Source organism: Athene noctua, chromosome 14, assembly GCF_965140245.1.
Source record: "Athene noctua chromosome 14, bAthNoc1.hap1.1, whole genome shotgun sequence".
Classification (NCBI taxonomy): domain Eukaryota; kingdom Metazoa; phylum Chordata; class Aves; order Strigiformes; family Strigidae; genus Athene; species Athene noctua.
Genome location: NC_134050.1, coordinates 2,625,046 through 2,649,645, shown reverse-complemented (window position 1 = coordinate 2,649,645; position 24,600 = coordinate 2,625,046). Strand labels below are relative to the sequence as shown.

The 24,600-nt window shown below is 41.9% G+C and overlaps 1 protein-coding gene across 6 annotated transcripts in view; it reads left to right on the top strand.

Moving 5' to 3' along the window:
- The first annotated feature begins 1,151 nt into the window (after nucleotides 1–1,151).
- SYT9 (synaptotagmin 9) overlaps nucleotides 1,152–24,600 on the top strand; it is a 71,891-nt gene continuing 48,442 nt past the window's right edge. For all 6 annotated transcript variants that reach the window (XM_074917912.1, XM_074917914.1, XM_074917915.1 and 3 more), the window contains exon 1: nucleotides 1,152–1,389. In XM_074917912.1, the coding sequence (XP_074774013.1) occupies nucleotides 1,242–1,389 (148 nt within the window). In that variant the 5' untranslated portion in view covers nucleotides 1,152–1,241. The remainder of the gene's footprint in view (nucleotides 1,390–24,600) is intronic.

Sequence of the window (24,600 nt, the reverse complement as noted above, 5' to 3'; positions counted from 1 at the left end):
TAAAAGTGAGGAAAAAAAAATAATAATGCCTTTGAGACATCAGCAACGCTGCCAAAGCACTAGGAGAGAACAAAGTTATACCAGTAAACAACTTTTGTTGCTAACATCCACTCCATTCGCAGAATCAATCTTATTTCGGCGATACACTAGTTTCCCTAAAAAAGCAAGCCAGCTTCTACTCGAAGATGCTGCTGTCTACGCTATTTCTAGAACCGTTATCCCCAGTCTCTAACCAGTTGGCTGAACAGCCACACTCTGAACTTTCCAAGCTCATCACGGCCTCTGATATTTGCTTAAACTATTATAAAAGGAAGAGAGAGAGAGAGAGAAAATTAAGTGAAACGGAGCAGCCAGTTCTCAGCTTTTCCCCTCATGACACCCACCAGCCTCCCGGCCTACAAATCCAGAAAGCGAAGCGGCACCTGACAGATCTCCTCCTCGTCAGGATAAACATGTTTAATGGCAGACGGCTCTGCGGCCTCCCCCTCCTCCAGCGGGGGGCTCCCGCCTTCCCCTCCCGCTGTGGCCGGTTCTCGGGTGCCTCAGACTTCTCATCCCCGCTTTAACCCCTTCGAACCCACCGCCCAGGCCGAGGGAATGACCCCGCTGGGGAGCGCCGGGGTGACTCCCGACCGTTGTGCCCCCGCCCGGTTCGCGGTGAGGAGGCGCGTTACTGACGGGGAGCGGTTCCAGGCCATCCGCGGGGCGGAGGGAGCGATGTCGGGAGAGGAGCCGGCACCGGGGCACCTGCTGCTCCCCGGGGACACTCGGGGCGGAGGATGGGGCCCGGGCACTGATGGAGGGGGGGGGGGGGGGGGCGCGGAGCGGAGCTGCCCTCCCCCGCCGGACCCAGCCCCTCCGCTCCCCGGCGTTGTCCCCCCGCTCCCCTTCTCGGGCTCGGCCGCGGAGCGGGACGCGGACCGGGGGGGGGGCACGCGGCGGGGCAGAGCTGCGCCAGCGCGGCTGGGCGGGCGCGGCGCCGGCCCTCCCCGCCCTCGCGTTCAACTGGTGGGACCCCCCCCGCCCCCGGCAGCGCCGCGCAGCAGGCGGCGGGACGACGCGGGCAGCGGCGGGGAGCGGCGGAGCGGCGGCGGGGGGGGAGCGGCGGGCGGCCCGGCCCGGCCCGTGGGGGGGGGGGGGGGGGGGGGGATGCGGGCGGCGGCCCGGCGGCTGCAGGCGGGCGGCGGGCAGCGGCGCGGCGCCTGACCGCAGGGCTCCGCTCCCGAGGATGCTGCGGGGCGATGCCCGGCGCCAGGGAGGACGAGATCTGCCAGAAAGCGCTGCAGCTCCTGGCCGAGCTGTGCTCCGTCGGGGCGGTGGAGAACGAGAACTGCCGGGATTTCATCTACTACCTGCGGGACAGAGCCCGGCCCCGCCTCACCGACTCAGGTACGGCCGCCGCTGCCGTCAGGGCTGCGGGGCTGGGCGACCGCACCGGCGCGCCCCCCCCCCCGCCTCCCCCTGACCCCCGGCTACGGGAGGAGGGCGGACGTCCCCGAGCGTCCCTCGGAGGCCGGGGACCGCGGGGCGAGGCCTGCCGGGACGCGAGCGGCCGGGGACGGAGGATTTGGGGGGCGGGGGGGGGGTGGCGGGGATGTGTGCTCCCGGGATTTGTCCCGGGTTTGCCCCGGGCTGGCCGCGGGAGGACGCTGCTCCGGGCTCGGCTGCGCCCGGCGGTGCCGGGGCCCCGTTGCAGGCGGGCCCCGCGCGGGGCAGCTCTCCCCGCCGAGCCGGGGGCCGGGCGGGCAACTTTCTTACCTCGGCCGGCCGGTGCGTGTGTGTGTCCTCCCCTCCGCCTGCCTCGGCCCCGGGGCGGGTCGGAGCCCCCCGGCCCGGCGGTGCCTCCCCCGGAGCGAGCTGCAGTGTCACACGCCCGGGGGCTCCCCGGGGTGCCCCCCCCGGCCCCCGCCGCCAGTCCGGCTTTCAGTGTCAAAACGGGGAGGGGGGTAGCTCCGTTTAAACACAATTTAACCTAACTTGGCACTCCCGTGGTTGGCGAGCTCAGACGGCTGCTCCTCGCCTTTCCGTGCAGCTGCGGGCTTGTAGGTCTGACAGCGCGTCCTCTGCTTGCGTGGGGCTGAGTCTGCGTGTCCGGACTGTGGTCGCCTGTTCGTATTTTAGGATAACACTCCGAGTTAAAAACTTTAACTTGAGGAAGCTTTTTAATAAGGGAGCTGAGCTCCGGCTGCGCAAAGATGTTGGCAGGTTGATGATGCTCTCTGGGTGGAAGGGAAGGGCAACTTGCAGTGTGAGCTAGGAGTTTATGATATTTATTTCTTTTTACACCATCGAGTTGAGTTTGCTCGCTGTGAGGAGAAATTTAGAGAGTTAGAAGTTGATAAATGTTTGAAGTATTGGAAAGCCTGGCTGTTAGATCAGCTGATCAGCACCGCACGGTGTGAATTTCTTTCATATTCTCTGAAATAAATGAGTTCCTTTAGCATAGGGCACTCTAATGACACTCTATTCTTAAAGATTTTCCTGTAATTTGGTGAGTCTGAAGTAACACTCGGAGTGCAACTTACTGACAGATGCTTGGATATGCTGTAAAGGCCTGGAGGGAACAAGTAAAACTAAGGAAAAAAAAAAATGGGGGTAAAAAAAGATCTGCTATCACAATAAATGAATAAGGAATTTTCTGACATTTGCTTCCAAAGCTATTTGCAGCCATTCTGTCTTTTCACTCACTTAAAAATCTTCAAATGAAAGTGATTCGTGCAATGTTTGATAAGGATTCTTTAAAATTAGGCAAATTTAATTGTTTTCTTCATATAGGCAGACTTCATTGCTTTGTTCATATAAGCAGGAATTTTTGTGACAGACACCTGTGATTTTCTGTAATTTTCATTTACCAAGGGATCAGTCACATTATTTGTATATCAGGTGATGATTCCAAAAACGTCTACTTAAACCAGTGCTCACTTTGAATACTAAATTCCTTGAAATGCATATGGAGGATTTAACCTCAGCTACTTGGGTAACAGCTTTTCCGATTTCTTTCAGAAGCTACCTGCTTCTTTTCTATCAGCCTTGGGCATAAAGAGTACCTGGCATCTGTCTGGGAGCTTTTTTAAAACGTGGTACTCTCAGTAAAAATTGATCACCTCTACCTAAAGATTTTAAAAAAAAAAAAAAAAAAAAAAAAAGCTGTATTTATTTCTAGCTGATTTGGTTAAACCATTATTATACAACAGCCTTCCAGTATTGTTGCAAACCTGCTCAGTTCCACAGAGCAGCGGTCCCTAACCTTCGCCAGCCAATGTGCAGCAACAGTGAGCAATTATGCTGCAGGCAGCGTCTTCTTCCTATTGGCCTCGATTTTAACGTTTTTATTTTTTGCAGCTGCAGCCAGTCTCAGAGGGTCTATCAAGCAACATGTTATCCATAAGCCCTGACTTGGAAACCACTTTGGTAGGGTAGCAGTGTCAGGAATTTATTCATTTACTTTGTCTTATATTTCTTTGATTAAAGTATAGATCTTGTCCCAGTAAACTGGCTGCCTCTGTGGTTTGTTTAGCTGGCCCTTGGATGCGATGGTGTGGGCTGTAAGAGAGCATCCATGGCTTCCAAAAAGAAGTAATACAGTTCCTAGTCAAAGGGTAGTCCAGAACCAAATCCAGCGTGGTTTACATCGTGAGTTTCATTGACCTAACAATGGGAAAATGCCATTAAAAAGCCCTGATTGCTGATCCATTCACTTTTCAGCCACTAGTGGTTTAAACATAGGGGGCGTGAAGAAAACTTGTGCTGAAAGACAGCATCTTCTTGGCAGAACTAGGCAAGAGATGAAGGGATCCTTGTTCTAACTTGCCCTGCTGTGCGAAGGTGATGCGCGTTGGCCAAACTGAGTATCTTCCTTTTAGGCCAGCCAAAAGAGCTCTCTGCAAATGTGTGCAACTGTGGGGGAGCTGAGAAAAGTGCAGCTAGAAAACATACTCGATTAGCTTTTGTACGGGAATTAAAGCAGTGCCCCATGCTTATAGAAGTTTTTCTGCAATAAAGTGGCTACTTGCCTAAACCCAAATACCTGGTGGTTACAGGTGATTTTTCGGCACGTTTGGTTTGTGTCTGTTGGTGCTGTCACGTGGTGGTAGGGTGGCTGTACGGGCACCACGTATTGGAAGAAGGAAACCCTAATTGAGGGAGGGAGGGAGCTGAGGGGTTGCTGAGCCTGATATACCAGTGTTTGTCTACAAGCTCAACGCCCCGGTGCCCCTCAGTCCTGGCACTGAGCAGCCACATCCCTGGTGACCCACTCGTTTCTTGCCCTGCCATCCGACGCAGCTGGCTGCGTGGCTCCCCGACGTCTGAGTATTTGGTGTGTGGCTCAGAGCGGGAGGGCAGGAGGGAGGGGGACAGGAGGGCACTGGATGCTTGCGGCATGCACAGCATCTTTATTTTTCATGTAATTTGTCCTATCATGGGAAGTACCGCACAGCGCTTAGAGCGTAAGTTTAAGGGGTAATGAGTTTCAGGTTTAACGTGTTGGTCCACTGGATTTAAAGGGTGACGTGGGTGAGTCAGATTTTAAAGGTTTTCCGAAAACTAAAAATGCAAATTAGGCATTTACTGAAAAAAATCTTCAAGTAGTTCAATAACAGTTACATGTCAGAGCACCCTTGAAAATCCCAATAGGCATCCTTAAGCATTTAGCTACCTTAATAAGCTGGATCTTTGTTCCGTTCCTCCATTCCCTATTTGTAAAATGTTGATAACACTTCTATATCATAGAAGGGTTTTATGAGGGTAATTTACTAAGTCTAAGCACACTAAGTATGTAATACATTCATAAGGGAGAATCATATGGGCCTCTTAGGCATATGGGCATTTGGAAACAGTCACTCAAAATCGTGTAATATCACCCCACGACACCAGATAAAACAAATATTGTAGATGAGGGATGGAAGTTGCTTGACTAGAAGAATTATACTGATGTGTAAAAAAAAAAAAAAAAATCCACCACCAAAAAACCCCACAAAATTTCATGAAGGCAGAACAACTTAATGGAGAGATTGACTATTAAAAGAGGAATTAAGACCAAAAAAAGTTGCATTTTTGTGTGGTCCATTTCTCGAATAGATTTACCTTGCAACTTCTTAACTGAAAACCTTGGTGTGGCATGAATCAAACCCGCCAGAAAGGGTGTGTATGTTTTTGTACAGTGTGACTTCGGGCTTTTAAAAAGATGGACACTTGGCGGGGGTGGAGGGATCAAGATGAAGAGTTATTTTGATCTAGAATAGTTCAGAGTTTGGCACAGAAGAGAGGAAGAAAGTCTTTTGGTGGCTGGAGCTAGGGCCCGGTTCTAGTCTGCCTGGTACGCGACTCTGAATTCCACTTCCGTTGCGGCTGATTTGACGCTTCAGAGCTGCATTTCAGACGTTTCAGAAATCGACCTTAAAGATTTTGCCACTAGTTATTGTTGTAGTTGTTGGGTGTAGGTGATTCTGGGTCTTACTGGATTGGTTTACTTTGTTTTGTTCTGTAGTGAACCTTCGTTTTTAAAAGCAAGAGCTTCCCAGAGATGGCAATGGTAGGCTGCCATTGCTCATTGTAGACCAGATGGATTTCTGCACTGCCTTTTGTTGTAGTGTTTTGCCAACGTTGCAGCCACTTGTGCTGCCTGCATACTTTCCCAGTGACTGCTAGATAGAGCAACAAAGTGCTTAATGCATAGTTCTGTGTTTCCTGGCATTTGCTGAATATCAGTAAAATTAAGTTATATAAAGAGTTGCACGCTGAGATTGTCTTACACAAAACGTCATCTGCTTAGCACATTCTACAGACTGAATTTTTCTTCCTTCAGTTAAAAAGTAGCCAACCCTTAAAAACTTGGAATGAAATATTTAAAAAGGTCAGAGGAAGCTGTTGTGAACCTGAGGACTGAATAAAAAAAAGATGCTTACAAAGATGAAGGATATAAAAAAACCTCTAGGTCATTAATCATAATGAATTACATTAATTTCGTAGTGGAAAAATGAACGGAAATAAAAAGTAAAGTTTGCTGTCCTTTTCTGTTGTGTTGGAGTGCACATCTTGAGGATGAGCCAGTAAGGTCCTAAAATATTCTTAATTACGTGCTTTAAAATTGACTAATAGATGCTAAAACAGACTGACTACATGGTGAATTTTGTGGGTATAGTGATGGCCATTAGGCATAAAGTATGCTACAGGTCATAAGGATGAGATCAGTGACAGAAAGTTAGATTTTAGTACTTAGTGGAGGTAAATAAAGGTAGTTGATAGTCAAGAAACTAAAAAATGTGGGCATGGAAATGTGATGGATGACACGAAGTATAAGAAGGTGCAGTTAATGATCTTGCAGTAGAATTTAAGAATCTTATGAATCAGTACTTTATTTTTTGATGTATACTTTCAATTTCAGGAGAGAGAAAAGCACCAAGAAACAAAATGGGCTGATGTAGATGTGGCCTCCCAGCCCCCAGGTGGAATGTGAGCGCCAGGGTTTTTGTGGAGAGCATCGTTCCCATAGGCGGGTCATTCCCTAGGAAGCTAATACTTGCAATTAAATAGTATCCCAGCAAGCTTCCCTTTAATTCAGAACTGAGTTTAAAAACAAAACCTGTCTTCAGAAAGTGGTTTAATTTCTTAAGAGGGTATTTTTAAATTTTTGTAACTCAAAGGACTGATTGATTTATCCACCACATCCCCCCCACAAACACTCAGGAATATATCAAGCCGCAGAGTTTCATCAAGATGCTAAGTACGTCTGGATTTATCTAGATAAATGCAAAAAGCATTTACAAGTTATAAAGACATGAAAAAGATCTGAGTGGGTGAAATAACTGTCAGTATGTTTTTTTATTTTTATTTTCCTCAATATGAGCCATTGCTTTCTGTATTTTTAATTTCACTTTCCCCCTACAAGATGACTGTAAGATGCTGCCACTCCGAATCGATAGTATTCTGTATGTCATGCTAGAGCAAAACTCTCTGCGAGACAGAGAACAAGAATATGAATCATATTCACTGACATGATGTCAGATGAATGAAGCGTGAGGCCCAAGTTTCTTTGGCTTTCAAGAACCAAAGTGTCGTTTCAAGAGTTTAAAAAAAAAAAATACAGTGATGTTGTGTATTTTAGATTAAAAATACTTTTTTTTTTTTTTTTTTCTCTTTTGAAAAGTCAGGAACAAGTTTGCAGACGGTAAAAACAATTTTTTGTGTTGCTTGTATTCGAAGATGTTCTGCTGGTTTAATTCCCTCTAAACAAATAGGCTCTCAGAGATTTTCCTGTCATACTGAAAGAGTTTAGTATTGGATTTTCCTTGGAAATCTGTTTTAAACAGACAACTAAACTTTGAAACAAAGTGTAGAAAAGAGCAAATTATGTTCAAAGGACTACCTGTGTGCTTAATAATGGTTTGGAGCCGTAATTAAAGTAAATTAAATATTTTAATATATCTGCAAGTAACTTTTTCCTAGAATAGTTTTTCGTTCTCTCTACAGGTAACCTAAAGATGTATAGATGTTTAAGTTATAATCTTACACTTCAGAACCAGAGAAAAGGAAGACTACAGAGACCATTCTTATAATAAAACCAATCTTGAGCTTTGATCAGGTTGGAGCACAGTCATATTAAATGTTCAAACATGAAAAGGACAGATCCTTGCACTGCTGAAATCACTTTACATTTTTCAGCGGAGCAAAGCAACTTCCGCGTAGCAACACTTTCCTGTAACTTGGGCAGACAAACGTGAGGAGGTTTTCTGTAGCCCCTCCGACCAAGACTCACGCCACTGCTGCCCCGGGGCTGCTCCGGGATGCTGGGGGGAGGACAGCAAGTTTAACTTGGAGAAAAAGGCAAGAGGAAGGTGGCTTCCAGCCCTTCTCAGCCTCTGCATAGATATTCAGTATCGGTGTGGAAAGCAAGAGCTTTCTGGGGCTTCCATGTCCATTTTGGTTTTACTTCTAGCTTATATGGGAATTTTACCAAATGTCCGTTTTTTACAGTATGCACTTAGGCACTGAAACGATAGCATGACATTGTGTTATGTTTGTGTTAAACAGACCGATGCCAACTACATCCCTTCGTATTTAATGGGAAAAAAAAAAAGTAAATCATATATTGTTTACTCGTATATTCATTGTATATATAAAAATAAGATTTACTGAAGTCATCGCAAGCAGATTTGTGAAGTATTCCTAAAAATTAGAATAACATACCCGTTGAGTTAGAAGTCAGTTATCTCTACAGTCATCCCACAGTTTATGCAAGTCTTTTCCAAATGTGTGGTGAACATTAAAGAAAATTGTGATTTTGAACTCTGAGTAACAAAAATACATATCACTAAAAATAGATAAAGAGTAATGACAAAAACATCAACCTTTTAAAAATTAGCATGGCTAAACAGCATACAGTTTTCCTTACACCTGAATTCCTGTCTTAAATGCCTGTATTGCTGATGAAAAACACTAGGATAAATTTAGCCCTTGTACGTACGGCTGTAGTTGCCACTAAAAGTTTATCACTGCATTTGTCATAACTCTCATTTCAATGGGATCTGCACATTCCTCCTAGACAGGGGGGAGAGGGGACAGAATTTGCTAATTATAGTTTCCTGAGAAATATCCAATTTTCTGCAGGTAACAGTTTACATTTGGAGACACAAAGCTCTGATCTCAAGTAGAGTTGTTGCTGCGGGTTACAATAACACCATTTTTCAATGCCCCATACATTTAGTGACCCAAGTACAAATGATCGGCCACATATCCCCGCAGATATTCCAAATTTGTGAGAGTTTAATTACACCAACAGTTCAGAGACCTGGAAATGTTAAGTCCAGAATTCCTGCTGCCGTAACAGCAGATCTGGTTAAATTCAGTCCTGAGGCTGGTCAGCACTACAGCACCTTGGGCGTGTAGTAAGTAGAGGTTGGACATAAACTGTAATTTATGTATTTATGTTTGAAACCACACTTCTAGGTTTTAGTTCTTCCCCCAGTAAAAATAATGATCGTTGTTGATTTAGTGCAAAGCTGTACTTAAGAACATTGTATGGTGCATCTTTTGCTACATTTTGTCATTAATTTAAGCTCTTTTCTGGCTTTATTTAGACCAAAGAGATAAAGAGAGATTATTTTGGTCTAAAGCTTTATGTCCCTTTCATATTGCTAACAAAATTTTAGTTCAAGGGATAAGAATTTAGAATAATTAATTACAGATGGAAGGATTTTTCATAAAAATGCTGTCAGTTGCAACTTCTAAAATCTGTAATTCCTAAAGTTCATCATCTTACAGGATAAATCTTTTTTTGCACGTTCGGTAGTACTGTTAAGTAGTGAATACTTGATCCATTTATCTGGAGAGTACAGTAAAAATTCTGTCACAGAAAGAAAATGTTACATATATAACAGCTGGTGGTTTGCACCTTTGTTACGTTAGCTATTGTAATCACACCGAATCTTGTGTGCTTTAAATTGCTTGGTATGTTCAGCTGCATTTTTTGGGAATTTTAGATATTCATCAGCCAAATAAAATCGGTTTGGTTTCCTTTGGCAGACATGTCGGCTACAGGATTTTATCTTGTATCCTTCCTGTAGCTGGAATTCAGAAATGCAGTGGATGCGATCGAAACTGGCACATACGTCTGTATGTCTTGAGCCAATTCACAGTTGATGTGTGTCTACCAAAGATAAACGTTGGAAGGGTCCAAGAATACAGAATCTGTCAGAATAAGCTTGTAGATTATTGATGTAAATCCACAACGCTAACAAAAAAAAGTCAGGCACCTAATGATTTTGGAGTTAAAACTTTCAAAGGGCATGTAAAATATTAAGAAATGGGATTTGAAATAGGATCATTCGTCCCAGTATACCTTCTCACTTTTTTCTTTTCTAGCTTAGTTTTACACGCACACAAAAAGAACAACTTACTGACTTCCCTTGGAAATATGTTTCCTCAGTTTGCTAAACTTCCATCAGAAAGTTTGTTCAAAATGTCTTAATTCTATCTTATTGTCTGTGAAGCACCCCGAGTATTTCCCTTCCCTATGGGATGGATGGGTTTTGTGTGTATACGAAACACTAAAGATTTGAATTTTAAAATTTCTTCTTGCAGACCAGTCATCATCATTCCCGCCCGGGTTACTTTGTGTCTGGTTTCTCTGTTGGTTTTCAGGATTGTGTGTTTATATACCTGCGGTTCAGGTGTTTTTTCATCTGGGTGCTCCCACTCCATTTCTCAAGCAGCATCCCATGCTATTTACTGCCCATATTTCTAATACCTTTAATTCATCTGTGTTTTAAGTCTCTGACCTCAACACTACAGTTTGTTTTCTCCTTGCATTTAGTGTCCTTTCAGAATGTAATTATATTGCTGTTTCATCAATCAATTATAACGTTTGACCCATTTTACACACAGATTATCTCATTGGGCATCTGGCCACAGCTGCATAAAGTTCTCTTTAGGGTTCCATTTTAAAACTTTCTACTTAGTAATTTGCAAAAAGGTTCATGTCTATGGAGTTAATGGTTTCACAAACACATATTAAGACCCTACAAAAGGTGTTTCTCACATCTATCAAATTATATAAATAATCAGATGTTGTAATTCGGATAGAATTATCCTACTCTAATATACAGAATGTACAACGCTAATTGGAAAATGATGAGACCAACAGCCTTACAATCTTCTGTGCCCATCTGTAGCAGACATTTTACCCATTTAAAAGGGAATTTTTTTTTTTTTCCCTTAATATTATTTTTTCCCCCTAAAGGAGTTCAACAGATAAAATTAAGGCCTAGTTAGCCTATCTCTTTTAGGGAAGCCTGCCATCAATAGGGTGATCTCGGGTATTCATTGTGCTGAGGTCTCTCTGCGCAGCGTAACGGAAGAGGGTGTTTCCTGAGCCTGGCAAGAGGGAAATGAAGCAGGGATTGGGTTTGTTCTCGCTGAGTGCTATTCCCCATAGTAAAGCTGATGTAGGATATGTAGCAGTGGCATTATGGCAATTCTTACCTGCTGAAAAGAGCTTTTAGGTCCATTAGCAACCAAATACAAGAGAAAACAGATCTGGTATTACTTAAAAAAATACAGAAATCTCTGAACAGAAAATTCTCTTATCAGTACTATTTTTTTTTAACTTTTACCAATTTGCTTGGGGTAATATAAGATACAAATCTAAACTAATAGCTGCAATTTTCTTTAACTCAATGATTGTCCTCTCTTCTGCAGTAGATCATGCTATCAGGAAAGGCTCCTATTTCTGCAAATGCCACTAAGGCATCCCAAGTAACAAAAGCCTAACTTAAACATTTTTTTTTTTTTTTTAATTGACTAGTATTAATGATGACTGATGAGTCAAAAAAACAAATATAGAGACCAGAAATGAAGCCTAGCTGGTAAACAGAAAGGTGAGGCCTTGACTTTTTTTTTTTTGGTTTTGTTTATTCTAAATTTATAGCTGTTCCACAAAGAAAGAGGGGTGAAACCTCCTGGGGCAGGAGGTATGAGTATGAAGCCTGTCGCATGTGCTGCTCAGGAGCTGGACATGAGGAAGAGGACAGGCAGCCAGACCTCTGAAGGGAGAGACATCACTTGTGTTCCTAAGGGACCAAAGAGCACCAAGCAGATTTCCACTTGGAAATCAGTGTTAATGAAGCCTGGGATTTTGAGGACCTGCCTACAGGGACATAGCAGACAGGAAAAGTTGTGGATATACCTTGTTATACCTCTGTTGTAAGAATTTATATTTGTTTTATATTGCACTAATATTTGCCTTTTTCCTGGATTTAAAAGCCTTTTGAGCCTCTTTGGAGAGTTCACTGTAGAAAAAGATAAAAGCGGATCTTTCCAAATTGCTTTGCGTGTCATGGGGTCTGATTAGATCCTCACTGGGTTTTGGGGTTTGGGGGTTTTTTTTTGAGGGTTCAGGGTTTGGGAAGGCTGTCTGAGAACGCCTGATTTGACACTGACACTAGGGCTGTGGCTAAGCAGGAAAGAGAAAGCTTGGCCGTTGTGGCTTCACCTCATAAAGAAAACCTGTCACCTGGGCTCGTTCCTGTGCAGCAGCATCACGGCTCCTGCCAGCTTCTGTTAACTGCAGAAGGTGTAACGTTTTTATATCTGCTCTCATTCTCAAGGTAATGTCTTGTTCCTGCCTACCTTATTCATTCCCTACCTGCCTCTTGTTCTGTTGTCGTTATGTTATAAAGAGTGATTTGAGGAGTCAAGATGATTTCTTTTATACTGCTGCTATGAGCCAGTGACGATAAAATAACTAAAAGCAGTGCCCAGAATAGCTGTGCACAGGTATGGGTTTGCCAGAGCAATTTGATAGTAATTACTGTAGCTGTCCTTCTGTGGTATGGTGTTACAAGTGAGACCCAGCACTGTGAACAAAACCGGCTCTTTCTTCCTTTGATGTATTTTTCTTCCTTCTTTTCTGTTTTTCTTGGGAGCTGGAAACTAGAACAGACCTTAATAGCAACAGATCCAGCAACACCTTCAGCCACCTCAACCTGTTTTCCTTCCCAAATTGGGAAGAAGCAATTTTTCACCTTCAGGAACATCTAAAATTCAATTTCCAGATTCACTTCTCATCCTAAAGACTCTGTGCACCCGAGAGAAGAAGGAACAGAAATTTGTCAAAATGGAAGTCTTGGGAGTTGAAGTTTTCAGTGGGTTGGCTGGTTTACCTCCTTTTTTTCTGTACCCCTCTTTACGAAGGAGATTTCTAGTGGTAGTTTTGGCCGTGGTACTAAGCAGGACGAGGTGTCTGCTCCAATCTTAAAACTATATTTATGGTCGTATCAAGAAAAACTTATCTCTTCTGACAAGCCCAGCTTGTTACGCAGAACTAATACAGCACCGCTTCTCTTATTCGAAAGCGGAGAGAGGCTCTTCAAGTCATTCCCTGTGTGTCAAGGCAAATGTGAGCTTCAGCAGTGCTTGAAAAGCCTTAGATTTAGCTCTGTCCTTCCACTCCCTCGTTAGCTGTTCAAATGAACAACCGCTTCACGCCCTGCCGAGCAGCTGATTGGCCTTGGAGGGAAGAAGCATCTGAAGCAGTATTAATGTTTCATTCAAAATCATGAGAGCCAGGGAGGAGGGGAGGGGAATTAGGGAATTCTAAACTCTGAATCGGTACTGCCTTTTATTTCACCAGGCCCTTTTTTCTTGAGCAGCATCCCTAATTGTCTCCCACACTGGATTTTCTCTCAGGACAATCTTGCTGACTTTGTGAGATGTTTTTGCCAAGAGTAAATTTAAGAGTGTACAGAAAGGAGTTCAGCCCTCTCCCCTTCACTTTCTCTCTTTGTTCCTTCTCCCCACCCTGTTAACACTATCTAGTATGACGTATGCTCTATAGTAGATGGAAGAGCAAAGAAATTGTGCAGTCCCTCCACCCTCTGCTATTTCCCTTTCTCGAATCATCACTGCTGCATCAAGACCTAGTACATTTACCATGTAAAAAATCCCTTTTTATTTTCTAAGTAAGCAAAGCAGACTAAAAAGCTGTAAAATTAGTGCCTTAAAATGCTATCTCAAAGATACATGAGCAAACTAGATGTGATAAAGCAATCAGTAAAGAAATGTAGTGGAGTGGATGACAGCAAGAACAGGCAGCCGCATCTGGGAAATACACAAGTCCTTGGCCTCCCAACAGTATAAAACGTCCAAAGCTGTAAAAGAGGAACAATTCTTACTTTTCTGTAGCAGACCCAGCAGTTTGAAACATGGTTGGCAGCCATTCCAATGTATTTACTGCAACCGTAACATCATTGATGTTAAAAGCAACATCACCTCAACATGCATCTTCACCTGAGATCTTGGATTCCTTGTAAATGAATAGCACGTGCCAGGGTTATTAAATCTGGAAGTGTTGCTAATAAATAAAAATAGTTTTCTTGGGACAGGAGTCGAAAAAATGTTAAGATAGAGAAGTGTTGCATAACTATCCCTCGATTAATAAGGAAGGAGCCCTTTTACAGTGTTTCAAGCAGTACTGTTCCCAAGAAATGACAGTGAATGGCTGCTAAGTCCTTAAGTACTTCTGAGATAATATAGCTGAGTTTAAAACCCCTAATGTTGTTTATTCTTTTACATATTAGTCTTTGGGAAAGAAAAAAGAAAAAAAGCGCAAGCTTTTACACAGAATTTCCTGACTCAGCGATTCAAAGTACGAACGATGCTGACACGCTTGGTTCAAGGTCATGGGAGGCCTTGGCCCCAGCTAAGGGCGACTGTGAACACACAAACCAGCACAGGAGCCTGGCCCTAAATCCTGCGAATCGAATGTTAAATATCTGCAATATGTGAATATAAACTTGTTTGATCCAGGGGTGTTGTTCAGAGACAGCAGTCTGCTTTAGTTGACTGGAATAGATTACTAGTTGGGAACTCTGAAAACTAATGCTCTTGCTTCGCTGTGCCAGTCACTCGGGGTGTTATCTTGGAGAAATCTCGCCGTGCTGCTTTTCCCCTGCCCTTTCAGTTGCCTTTTCAGTACTGATAGCAGTTAAAATTCCAGCTAATCCCCCTGTCCATAATCAGCAGAGAAAGCAGGGCATGTCTCGAGCATGATGTCAGTAAAGCACTGAGCAGAAAGCTGCCTAAAAAACAGCCAAGAGAAGACGGAGGGCCCAGGGCCTTAAGTGGAAAACAGTCTTCTTGAATATGGTGCTCTCTGTTCTCACAGTGATCAGGCAACAAGAGCCTCTGCTTTGTTGGGGCCTCTCAGCACTTTACTCTTATAAATAATAAACGGAATATATTTTCCTCCTGTGTAGGTTAGCAAATAGAAATGTGCCTCTGTTATCAGCAAGGAAGCCATCATCGAGAGGCAGAGATTTGGTAGCGTACACATTCAAATGGGAATAAATAAAAGCATAAGGAGGATTTCAAAACATCTATTTCTGTGCTGGGCTTAATCTGAATGTTTAGCTCTGGAATTTATTCATGATATCTGTTTGCAAGCTTAAATTTATGTTTTCAAACCTAAATCCCATCCCATGCTCTAGCCTGCATCTGACTGTGCAACAGTACCAACAGGGTGACTTTGAGTTATCTTTTGCCTATCCCTGCACTTTGCCATTTATTGGAGTTTTTTGCCATTTAAGAGTTTCAAACATTTACTTTCACGGCCTGGGTCGGACTACAAATGCACATCTCTCAGCACGGAACCGTTTGAGGCTGAAACTGAAAGGATAATCCTATTCATGTTATTGCAGCAGAAATGCACAATACAACATATTTTTCTTGGAGAGAGAGGCCTTTTTAACGTGCCCCCATCCTTCAGTTCCCACCCTCCACCCCCTCCCATGCTTGGGATTAAACAGTGTATTGTTCCTGACTCAATTTACTTGTTATTAAGGGTATATGTTCCTTTATTAATTTCAGAATACCTCAAAGTGCTTGTTTTGCTCATATTTAGGAAACTTAGAAAACAAATCACTCATCCCCTACCTGAAAGTCCTCTAGAGAAATTGTTTAACAGTGGGGTAACTCTGCTCAGCAACCCACTAGCCGCCCGACTTTCACAAGCCTGAAATCTTGGAACTGCAGCTCTTTCACGTGTATGGGCCTCTTCCCTTCTTCCTTTCCCCCTTCCCTTTTTATTTCCTTTTTGTCAGTTCTTTTCTTAAGTAAATATAATCTTATCCTTACAAGTTAAATGTTTTCTGTTTTCTTAACATTCACATTTTAATCGTTAAAAAAATTATCTCTTTTTCCTACATTTTTTTGAGTTTCTATAATTTGGGGGCAAAACGTAATCCTACTCTCAGTCAGATTTCAAAATGGGCTAAACCAGAGCCACTAAATCTGACTTTATGACTTCTGTAGTACTACTTTCACTCAAAATAATCTCAGAGTAAAATTTTCAAAGCAGCACACATGGGTGAAACTACTCATACCCTACTCAAACTGAGTGCGAATTTGATATCTAAGCCCTTCACATATTTTTACCATTCAAGCTTGTAGTTTGTGATTGTATAAAATAAGAAATGACTGTTTCTGTCCAAAATACTTATCCCAGTGTTACAGTGATCCATCCTGAATTATTTCATCTCATTTATTCCATTTTGTCTTACTTGAAGAATAAACGTATGCTATAACATGCATAATTACAAGAATTAACAAATTCTTCCTTAAGAACGTGACCAATTTTCCCCTCAATTCTCTGCACGGTCAACAAAAGTTAGAAATTTACAGTGTGAAAGGTAATTTTGCTAACTGAGGCAAATACAGGTTGTTTAATGTCAACCCAATGGTGGGAATAGTGTTAATTTAAAGGAAACAGGATCACAGACATTTCCTGAGAGAAGAACGTATACAAGCACCTGATTCTAACGAGATTTAAAATAATGTTAAATTTAAAATAATGTTAAATTTAAAATAATAATAACGTAATACAGTTTTAGGTATGTTTTTTCATAATACAGTCAAACCGTCATGTGTGATTTATTTTTTTATTCTCATTGATTTCTTTTTTTAATCTCATTTTCTTTCTTTATCTGGGGAACCGTGTGGGACCAGGATAAGCAGTGAAAATTGGTGGGTGCCTTATCTACCTAAGGATGTTGGATAACAAAGAAAAAGAAGTACCGAGTGTTCAAAAAATTATCCTAAAATCATTCAGCTGAAGTAGCTGAAAAATTAGCACATCCCATCAGTGCATTCCAGTCAGCAAGGAAAGTGGGTTGTAGCTGTCTCTGGGGAGCTGAGAAGAAACCCCAATAACTATTTTTAGTCGCATTTTTTTTTCTGGCCAGGAATAAAAACTGTAGAGGCTAGAAGATGGAAAAACAGTGGCTAGAAATTTACCATCAGTTGACTCTGTTATGAATGTTTGGTTTTCCCTTGGAAGTAGCAGAATTCTTGGGAGTTGTTCAAAACCCAAGGAATTCCCCAGACCTGAGAGCAATTCAGCTGAGCAATTCTTGGGGGAGGAGAGAAGACATGAAAGCTGTGCCTTCGTGTTTCCACACTGTTTTCTTAAGTATCCCACTGCTGTGGTATTATGGATTCTGGGAGCAAGGGGCTGCTGCCAACATTTTCCTCTTTACACTCTCTTCGTAATTGTGAGCGGGAGGTAAGGAGAGCAGTTGTTGTCCCCTTGGAACAGGCCTGAGGAAGAGCAGGCAGGAGTCTGCAGAGTTGATGGTCTGTTCTCTACATGCCGTTTGTGTATGTACACCCACCTGAGGGGACATACAACATGGAGTATAGCATGGATTATATCACTGATCATCACTGAACTAGTCTTAAAAAAACCTATGTCATGTACCATGATGATAATTTCTCTCTCTGGTAAGGTTGTTTATCCTCTTTTTCTTATTTATTGCTTGAGTGAACCTGATACATTTGGAATTATGTTTTAGAAGTAAGATGCTGTGCAACTGGTGGTATTTCACTGCAGAATAACCCTTGAAGGGATTTGTAATCCCCTGGGACTAACATCATCTCATAGTGAGCCAGACTGAATAATAAGCTCAGTGCTATAAACACAGCTTCGTATTCAGCCTCATTCTGGGTTAGTTAGCATTGCCTAGTAATTCATTATTATTCCATATTGATGCTCTCGGTGACATCCAGAGGCTGGCCTAAACACGCTCAAGCTGCTGGCGGTGGCAGCAGCAGTCTACATAAATGTGGATGTTTTGTTTTCCCTCTGTAAATGTCTGCTGGAGAATGTCTCTTAAAAGATTTGTTAGCAAGTCTTCCCTGTAGCTAAACACGAGACAGTAACGTACTGGACATCAGTCAAAGACGCACAGTGACACAGAGCTTACTAATTACTATTAATGTTTACAGGATTTGGAATGTCCTAATTGATTTTGGCACGGAAAGTGTAGTGTAGTAAATTGCTTGTCACCTTTGTTTCATCCTGGGTCTCATTGAGAATCTCATATGCAATTAACTGTAATTGCTATACTGTATTTATTCTAAAGTGCACAATACATTACTCTTTTGTTGTTTGGATCTCAAAATTGGGGAGTTAATTGCTTACAAAAATACAATTCAAAACAAGGGGATCTTTGTGGTGAGGGATTATTTTTTTTTTTTTCAGAATAGAAAAAGATGATGATTTTTAACATAATTCATGTTCCAAATTTCTAGTCCTGCTGTACCTGAAATCTTACTAACTTCAAGGAGAGTAACTTGTGCGTAAAGACACAAGTAAATCTACATGACCAGCTTGCGTGGCACGAGAGGAGTTTAGTTTGACTCGCTGCACACCAGTCTAGTTACAGGACCGAATGTCCCCGCTGTGCTGCTACCAGGAGTGAAACTTGAGACAAACTGGAGGCAGTTGCCAGTTCAAGGCACGGCTCAGGTGGGCTGAGGGCACTAACTGCAGGAGGACCCTGCATCCACATCGCAAACCCTGGAGGTTAGCTTCAACCTTGGCTTCACCAGGAGGCAAACTGCTTCAAACGCACCCGCCAGTGGTGTGTCTCGCTCAAGTGAGTACTGCCAGGCTCCAAGTACAGACCCGAGGCAAAGCTGCAGCAAAAAGCATCCTCCCCCTCCCTCTTCAGTGTTAAATCACTCACGTGGACACGTCCTGTGTTATTTAGGAAGACTCTGACTAAAGGTGCTGAAACAAATTGTTATGCTCTCTGTAAGCCTGGGCATTTGTTTTCTGCATATGGAACTGTACAGTGATTCTTGAATATATTTCCTGCTCATATTCTAGGTTCCAAGGTAGAAGCACTGCTCACATGAATTCATCTGCCAGTTTAGCCTGGCAGTATTTTCTATTTAAAGAGCCAAAGCTCCACAATTAACACGGACTGTCTAGAAACCTAAAAAAAACCAAACCCAACAAAAAAAAGAGCGAGCTTTGCCAAGAAGCAGTCTAGGGCAGCAAAAAAAAAAAAAGTGAAGCCCTCGGTACAGATAAAGGACAGCAGTCTGCAAAATTTTCCTCAGAGGAATGGAAAGCTGCATTGTCCCCTGATGTCACCCAGGGTTTGGATGTTGGAGCACTGGTCTCTTTTTCAAGCACCTGCTCTTTTCATTTCCTAATGGACTGTTCAAGGAACAGCTCATCTTAAGTGTCCTTGCTGTCCTTGTTAAAACAGAGGATGCTACTGAGTTCCTCATATTAAGAAACCAGCTGTTCTAATTTTTCGGGAGAAAATAATTTCAGGAGATAAGATACAGATCTAGCTAAATTAACTTAATTAAAGAAAATGCAAATCCGGTAGAATGAGAGTGTAGATTCTTACTTGCAGCAAGGGCAAAATCTCCCCAAGAGTCTGGATGTCAAATAATGACAATAATTGTACATGTAAAATATTAGAAATATCTTCTGTCAGAGTGCAGGATAAAAACAGAGACTATTTGATTTGCATTTGTTTTATCTACTGCAAGTGAAAGGACAAGCCTAAATATCACGGACTGATTTCCAGCGCATTCAGACTATCTTGGAGCTTACTTTTAATCCAGTTAATTATTTTGCTATTCTCCATTCAATTAATTGTCAGATTAAAGTTCTTATATAATATGTAAAAATGGTGTTTAGATAATAAAAGATTATAAGAGAAGTACTGCAGAGGTTGCCTTAGAAGAAAGCGTAGCAAGATTGAAATCTGCAGCATTCCAAGTTAAAAGAGGCTATTAATATTAACTTGGATAGCAATTACATGTATACACCACCAGAAGATGGGATATGTTACATGGGGTGTGGAAGACTACTACAAATCTTTCCTGTAGTGATTGGTTAGGATGGTACATAAACACCACTGCTTGGATTTTCTACTTAGATCTTCCAGCGTTGTGACATTTATCAAAATCTATGTTTAATTTTATTATCGATGTTGATCGTAATTGCTTTTTGTGGCATTTCAGGCTTCCTAGGATCTAATGTGAAAAAAAAAAAAAAAATAAATTATTTTGTTTTGCAACCCAGGAATTGATGCCTAGCAGTCCCTTTCTGCTGCGGAGTACGGTGACACAGCTTTGCAGTTGTCTGTACCACTTTCTTTCTGCAAATGGCTGTTCATTGTGTCAGTTGGTGCTTTCCATGTTGGCAATACGCCTCCTGTCCCACAGAAAGCAGGTGCGTTTGGAGGGATGACAGCTTTCTCAGAACTCATTTAATTAACTCATTTATAACTAGATCCTTTGAAGAAGCCATACCATCTGTTTAGTGGTCAGAATCTTGCTTGTGTGCTAAGCAATGCTGATTAAACTCCCTGCATCCCTTCTATTTAGTTGCATGCTGTTTCACTAGAAGCAACTGGAAAGTTGCTAGAGTCGAAATCAGAAGTGAGAAGAACCAGGTTCCATTTTTAACTTTTCGACTGATTTACTTAATTTCACCTTGAGCAACTGTGCTGCATCTTGGTTTCTGTCGCCTATTTGTAAAAAGTCATTTAAATAACTTTGACATTTATAAAAGGAGAGAAAAAGCTACTTAGAGACAAACATTTTAATAATCGTGATAATTTAACGGCTTTGTTCTACAAGCTACTTGATAGTGCGGATAGAAAAACACTACAAACAGTTCTTCAAATATCCATTTCTAAACACGTGTGTTGCACTGTTTACATTCCATTAACAGTTGACAGATCCAGATTTACTCCCAATGCTTCTAACTGTGCATGCCCAGACCCTGGGAGAGAACCCGTGCAAAATTTTAATGCTTTCTAGCAGCTTTCATAAATAAACCTTGATTTAAAAAAAAAATAAATTTACTCATCCTATCAACAGTGGCAACATTACTAATTAGTTAAATAGAGACAGAAGGCTGTCATTTATGTCCCAGAGGGCACTAAACTGTTAATAAAAGACAAAAATCTAAAAAAAGATAGCTTGCAAATTTCTCTTAAAAATCTTCTAAATAACATATTTCTCTTAAAAATCTGGATTTGTATTTCCTTTCCCATTCATATATTTGAAAGAACTAGAGGGAGATATTTCTTTTGAATGGACCTTCTCGTTGTCCTCCAAGAGGGTGGGGGGCATCCTGTGAGATGAGGGACGATAATGATGAATGCATCCTGCATCAGAGAGGTAGCTTGAAAACTCTGACAAGAAGGGTTTCAGAGAACCCCTTATCTTAATCCCTTCTGAACAGTTACACTCCTGGGCATACACTAAGCCTGTATCTACGTGCTAGTAAAGATCAGGGTATCATAGGTGCACAGAGAATTTATCTTTGTAATGCTGAGGTCAGTGTGATGAGTCATCAACTGATGACATTTTCATAAAATCATTTAGGTTGGAAAAGACCCTTAAGATCGTCGAGTCCAACTGTAAACCTAACAGTGCCAAGTCCACCGCTAAACCATGTCCCTAAGCTCCACATCTACACGTACCTCCAGGGGTGGGGACTCAGTACCTGCGGGATCAGGGAGGGAAGCTTGCGTTTGGCAATGCTTTTTCACACAACCCGTCAAAACGGAGTGAGGTCCCTACAGGGAAATGTGGCTCCAGCCTTACACATCTGAGAGTTTTTTTCCTCCTTAATATCTTTTTACTCATGAGAACTTAAGTAATTTTTGGAAACACCAAAGCCCTAGAGGCACCATCATTTATTAAGCTTATGTCAGTGGTCACTTTCTATGAATTTAATATGTACTTCAGAATCTTAATATGTACTTCAGAATCTTAGCTTTCCACACGCGCTGATACATCTTAGATTTGGGATGTACACGTGCGTATGTGTATGGGAGGGGAGTGATGGAGTGAGGGGGAAGAACAGAAAGCAAAGGAAAAACCTTTGAACCTACAAACCAATGCAAATCAGCGTGGAGCCATCTGCCTGAGTCTGCAGGGTTTGACAAATGGAGTGTATGAACTCCTCCTGTTCATTAGCGTTGAGGGAAGTAGATCAACACCTTAAGGAGACTTTTAAAATATTAACTGTTAATTTTTTAATCGCTGAACCTTTTTAGATGCATTGAAGTAACACACTTCTTCACAGTAGTTGATACTGGTAGATAGGGTTCCGCAGGCAGTCACTGCTATAAATAACTACTTGTATGAAATACAGGAGCTTCGGAGACCTCAGAGTCTCTGGTGCTCACAAGTGGATGTTTCATTATTGGTGCAAAAAGGCTCACAGTGTTTCTTAAATATCTAAAATAAAAACATACTTCCTACTTTTCTGAGGTGCAAAATGCACCATGAGGCCCCTTGCAACTTTCGAAACCTCCAGACAGATGCAAAGCTAATGTATTCAATTAAGTTACTATCAGCCTTAGAACCCTGAAATGCTGAAGCGTTAGTATCTTGACCTTTATTTCAAGATGAATGAAAAACAAATTAACTTCTGACTCAGCAAGCCTTCCTGAAGGATTGTGTTTGTTAGAAAATGTCTCTTTTTACAAATAGGTGTAAGGGCAAAAATAAGCTGTTTTCCATAAAAGCCAATACATCTCAATCTCAACAGTTGCCAGGATTTCTAGCCTTAATGCACTAGTTATTGATACTGTTCTTTGGCATTTGTATTTTATTGTCATCTGATTGTTCCTATAGTACACAGCTGTGGGTATTGTGGACAGGAAGGTACGAGAGGGACTGGCAAATTTAGAAGTTAGCAGCACGTAGGGTTATATCAAGCTTCCATCTTTGTCCCTTGTCCCCCACCTGTCTCCTTGTAGAGCTTTGCTTTCCCGACGAATCCCAGGTTCTCCGAAACTCCTGACCTTTCACAGTGACTGATCTGCCGAGTATGCCCCTTTGACCACGTGGTAGGGACACATTTCTCCGGGTCTAACTGCCCAATTTTCCTGCAGGAATTGAAGGGCACGTTCATGCATTGATCTTCACCAGACCCTGACAACAGTTCACTGTACGTCTGTGAACTCTGACATCTAGATTTTGGAGAATAGCAATCCCATGGTTACTTCACTGATGCCAAACTGCACTGTTCTGTTCTATTATCTTCTTGATTTTTTTTTTTCTTTTTTAAATCTATTATAGCTCAATAAGAGTGCTTAGATCAGCAACTGTACAAAAGCCCTAAATTTATCCCTACAGTCAAGTGTATCACAGCAAGCTGCCTGCCAGATCGCTGTTCAGTGAGAAAGCCACAAATTTCAGTGCCTGCTGCATGACAGGAGGTAAGAATACTGACAACCCTCAGAAAGGAACTGTTGGGCATGAAGACTATTGCCATCCTTCTCGATATCAAAACTTCAGCGCCTTCATTTCTGTAACCCAGTGCACAGTTTGGGCACTCCCACGGGAACAACAGGATCAGACTCTACTGCTTTCTTCTGGGTGACAAATACTGCTCTGGGTGGGTCCATTAATCTGGGGTGGGTGGGCGTCTGTCACTGCTACCTGGTGTTTAATATTTGCTTTGTTGGTCATAATTACAGCATATCAGCTTTTCTCTCCATAAAACTAGCCAAGCACAAGAAGAAAAACCCCTCAAGCTGTCTGGTTTCAATTTCACATTCACAACCAAGTACAAAATGAAATTGTGTAGTTCGTAAGAAAACTTCAAAGAGTTGTTGCTAGCAGTTCTTTTTACAGATTCTTTCAAATATAAGGAATGTCTTGCATGACTGTACAGTTACACCCAGGAAAGCAGGAATGCAGATATGTTCAATTCTTACTCAAAGTATACATTATTGAGCGTATGTTTGACAAAAAGAAGCAAGTCCAAGTTCTCCTTTGTATCTGGATTTGCCAAAATTAGGAAGGCTTCCAAAAGCATCTCAGCTTTAAAATAATCACTTACTAGGAATAAAAAAGCAGAAGAGCAGTCTGAATGCTAATTTTTTTTATCAAATCTGTTTCTCAGTTCTATTCCTTAGCTGTTACATTAAGCTGGTTTACTTCAGCTTTCTCTTGATTTTCTGCTCTTAGTTTCTCTGTTTTCATATCTGTTCTACAGTTTTTTCTTAGACAGTATTTTAGACAGACAGGATTTCCAGAATTACTCACTCACAAGTCTGTAGAAGCCTCGAACATGTTTCTTTTTCTCTCTGGAGATGCAGAGGTGTGTGTGAATGGGGAGAAGTATTCTGTATATTTTTTCTAACAGTGCATTCAGAGTAAAGTTCATCTGATTGTATATCACTAATTCATTACCTTTCCTAGCTGTAAATATCCCTGTCAGTAAGGCTTCCATCACACCCTAATACATATGGATCAGACCAAAAAGCTTTATTTTATAAAATGGGAGCCCTAAGTTCACAAAGAACAACAGATACATAATACATTTACTGTGACTGATTTTCTGAAATACTTTCATTAAAAAGGTTGGTGTGAGCATTGCAGTGCTTCTGGCCCCTCGTCTAAGAAGGATAAATGCTTTCAAATCTGTCTTTATTTCCCTTTACGCTCCCTCCCAAAAGAAAAATCAGACTACTTGATCAGTTTAAGATGCTAGTGGTTTGTGATAGTTTACTTTTCAGGAAGAATAATGTGCAGTGAGTCCAGGACAATCAGTTAATGTGAAGAAGTCCTACCAGAGCACTTTGAGAATATTGTAAAGATATTTTTAGATATTACGTAGGAATTAGAGTGCAGTCATTCAGGGGGGAAAAAAAAAAAAAAAAAAAAAAAGACCAGCCAAACTGAAAAACAGATATAAACATCTCATTAGGTTCATGAAGGTCAAATAAGCAATAAAGTTCCTCTTTATCCCTATCAACTCTCCTGAAGTCC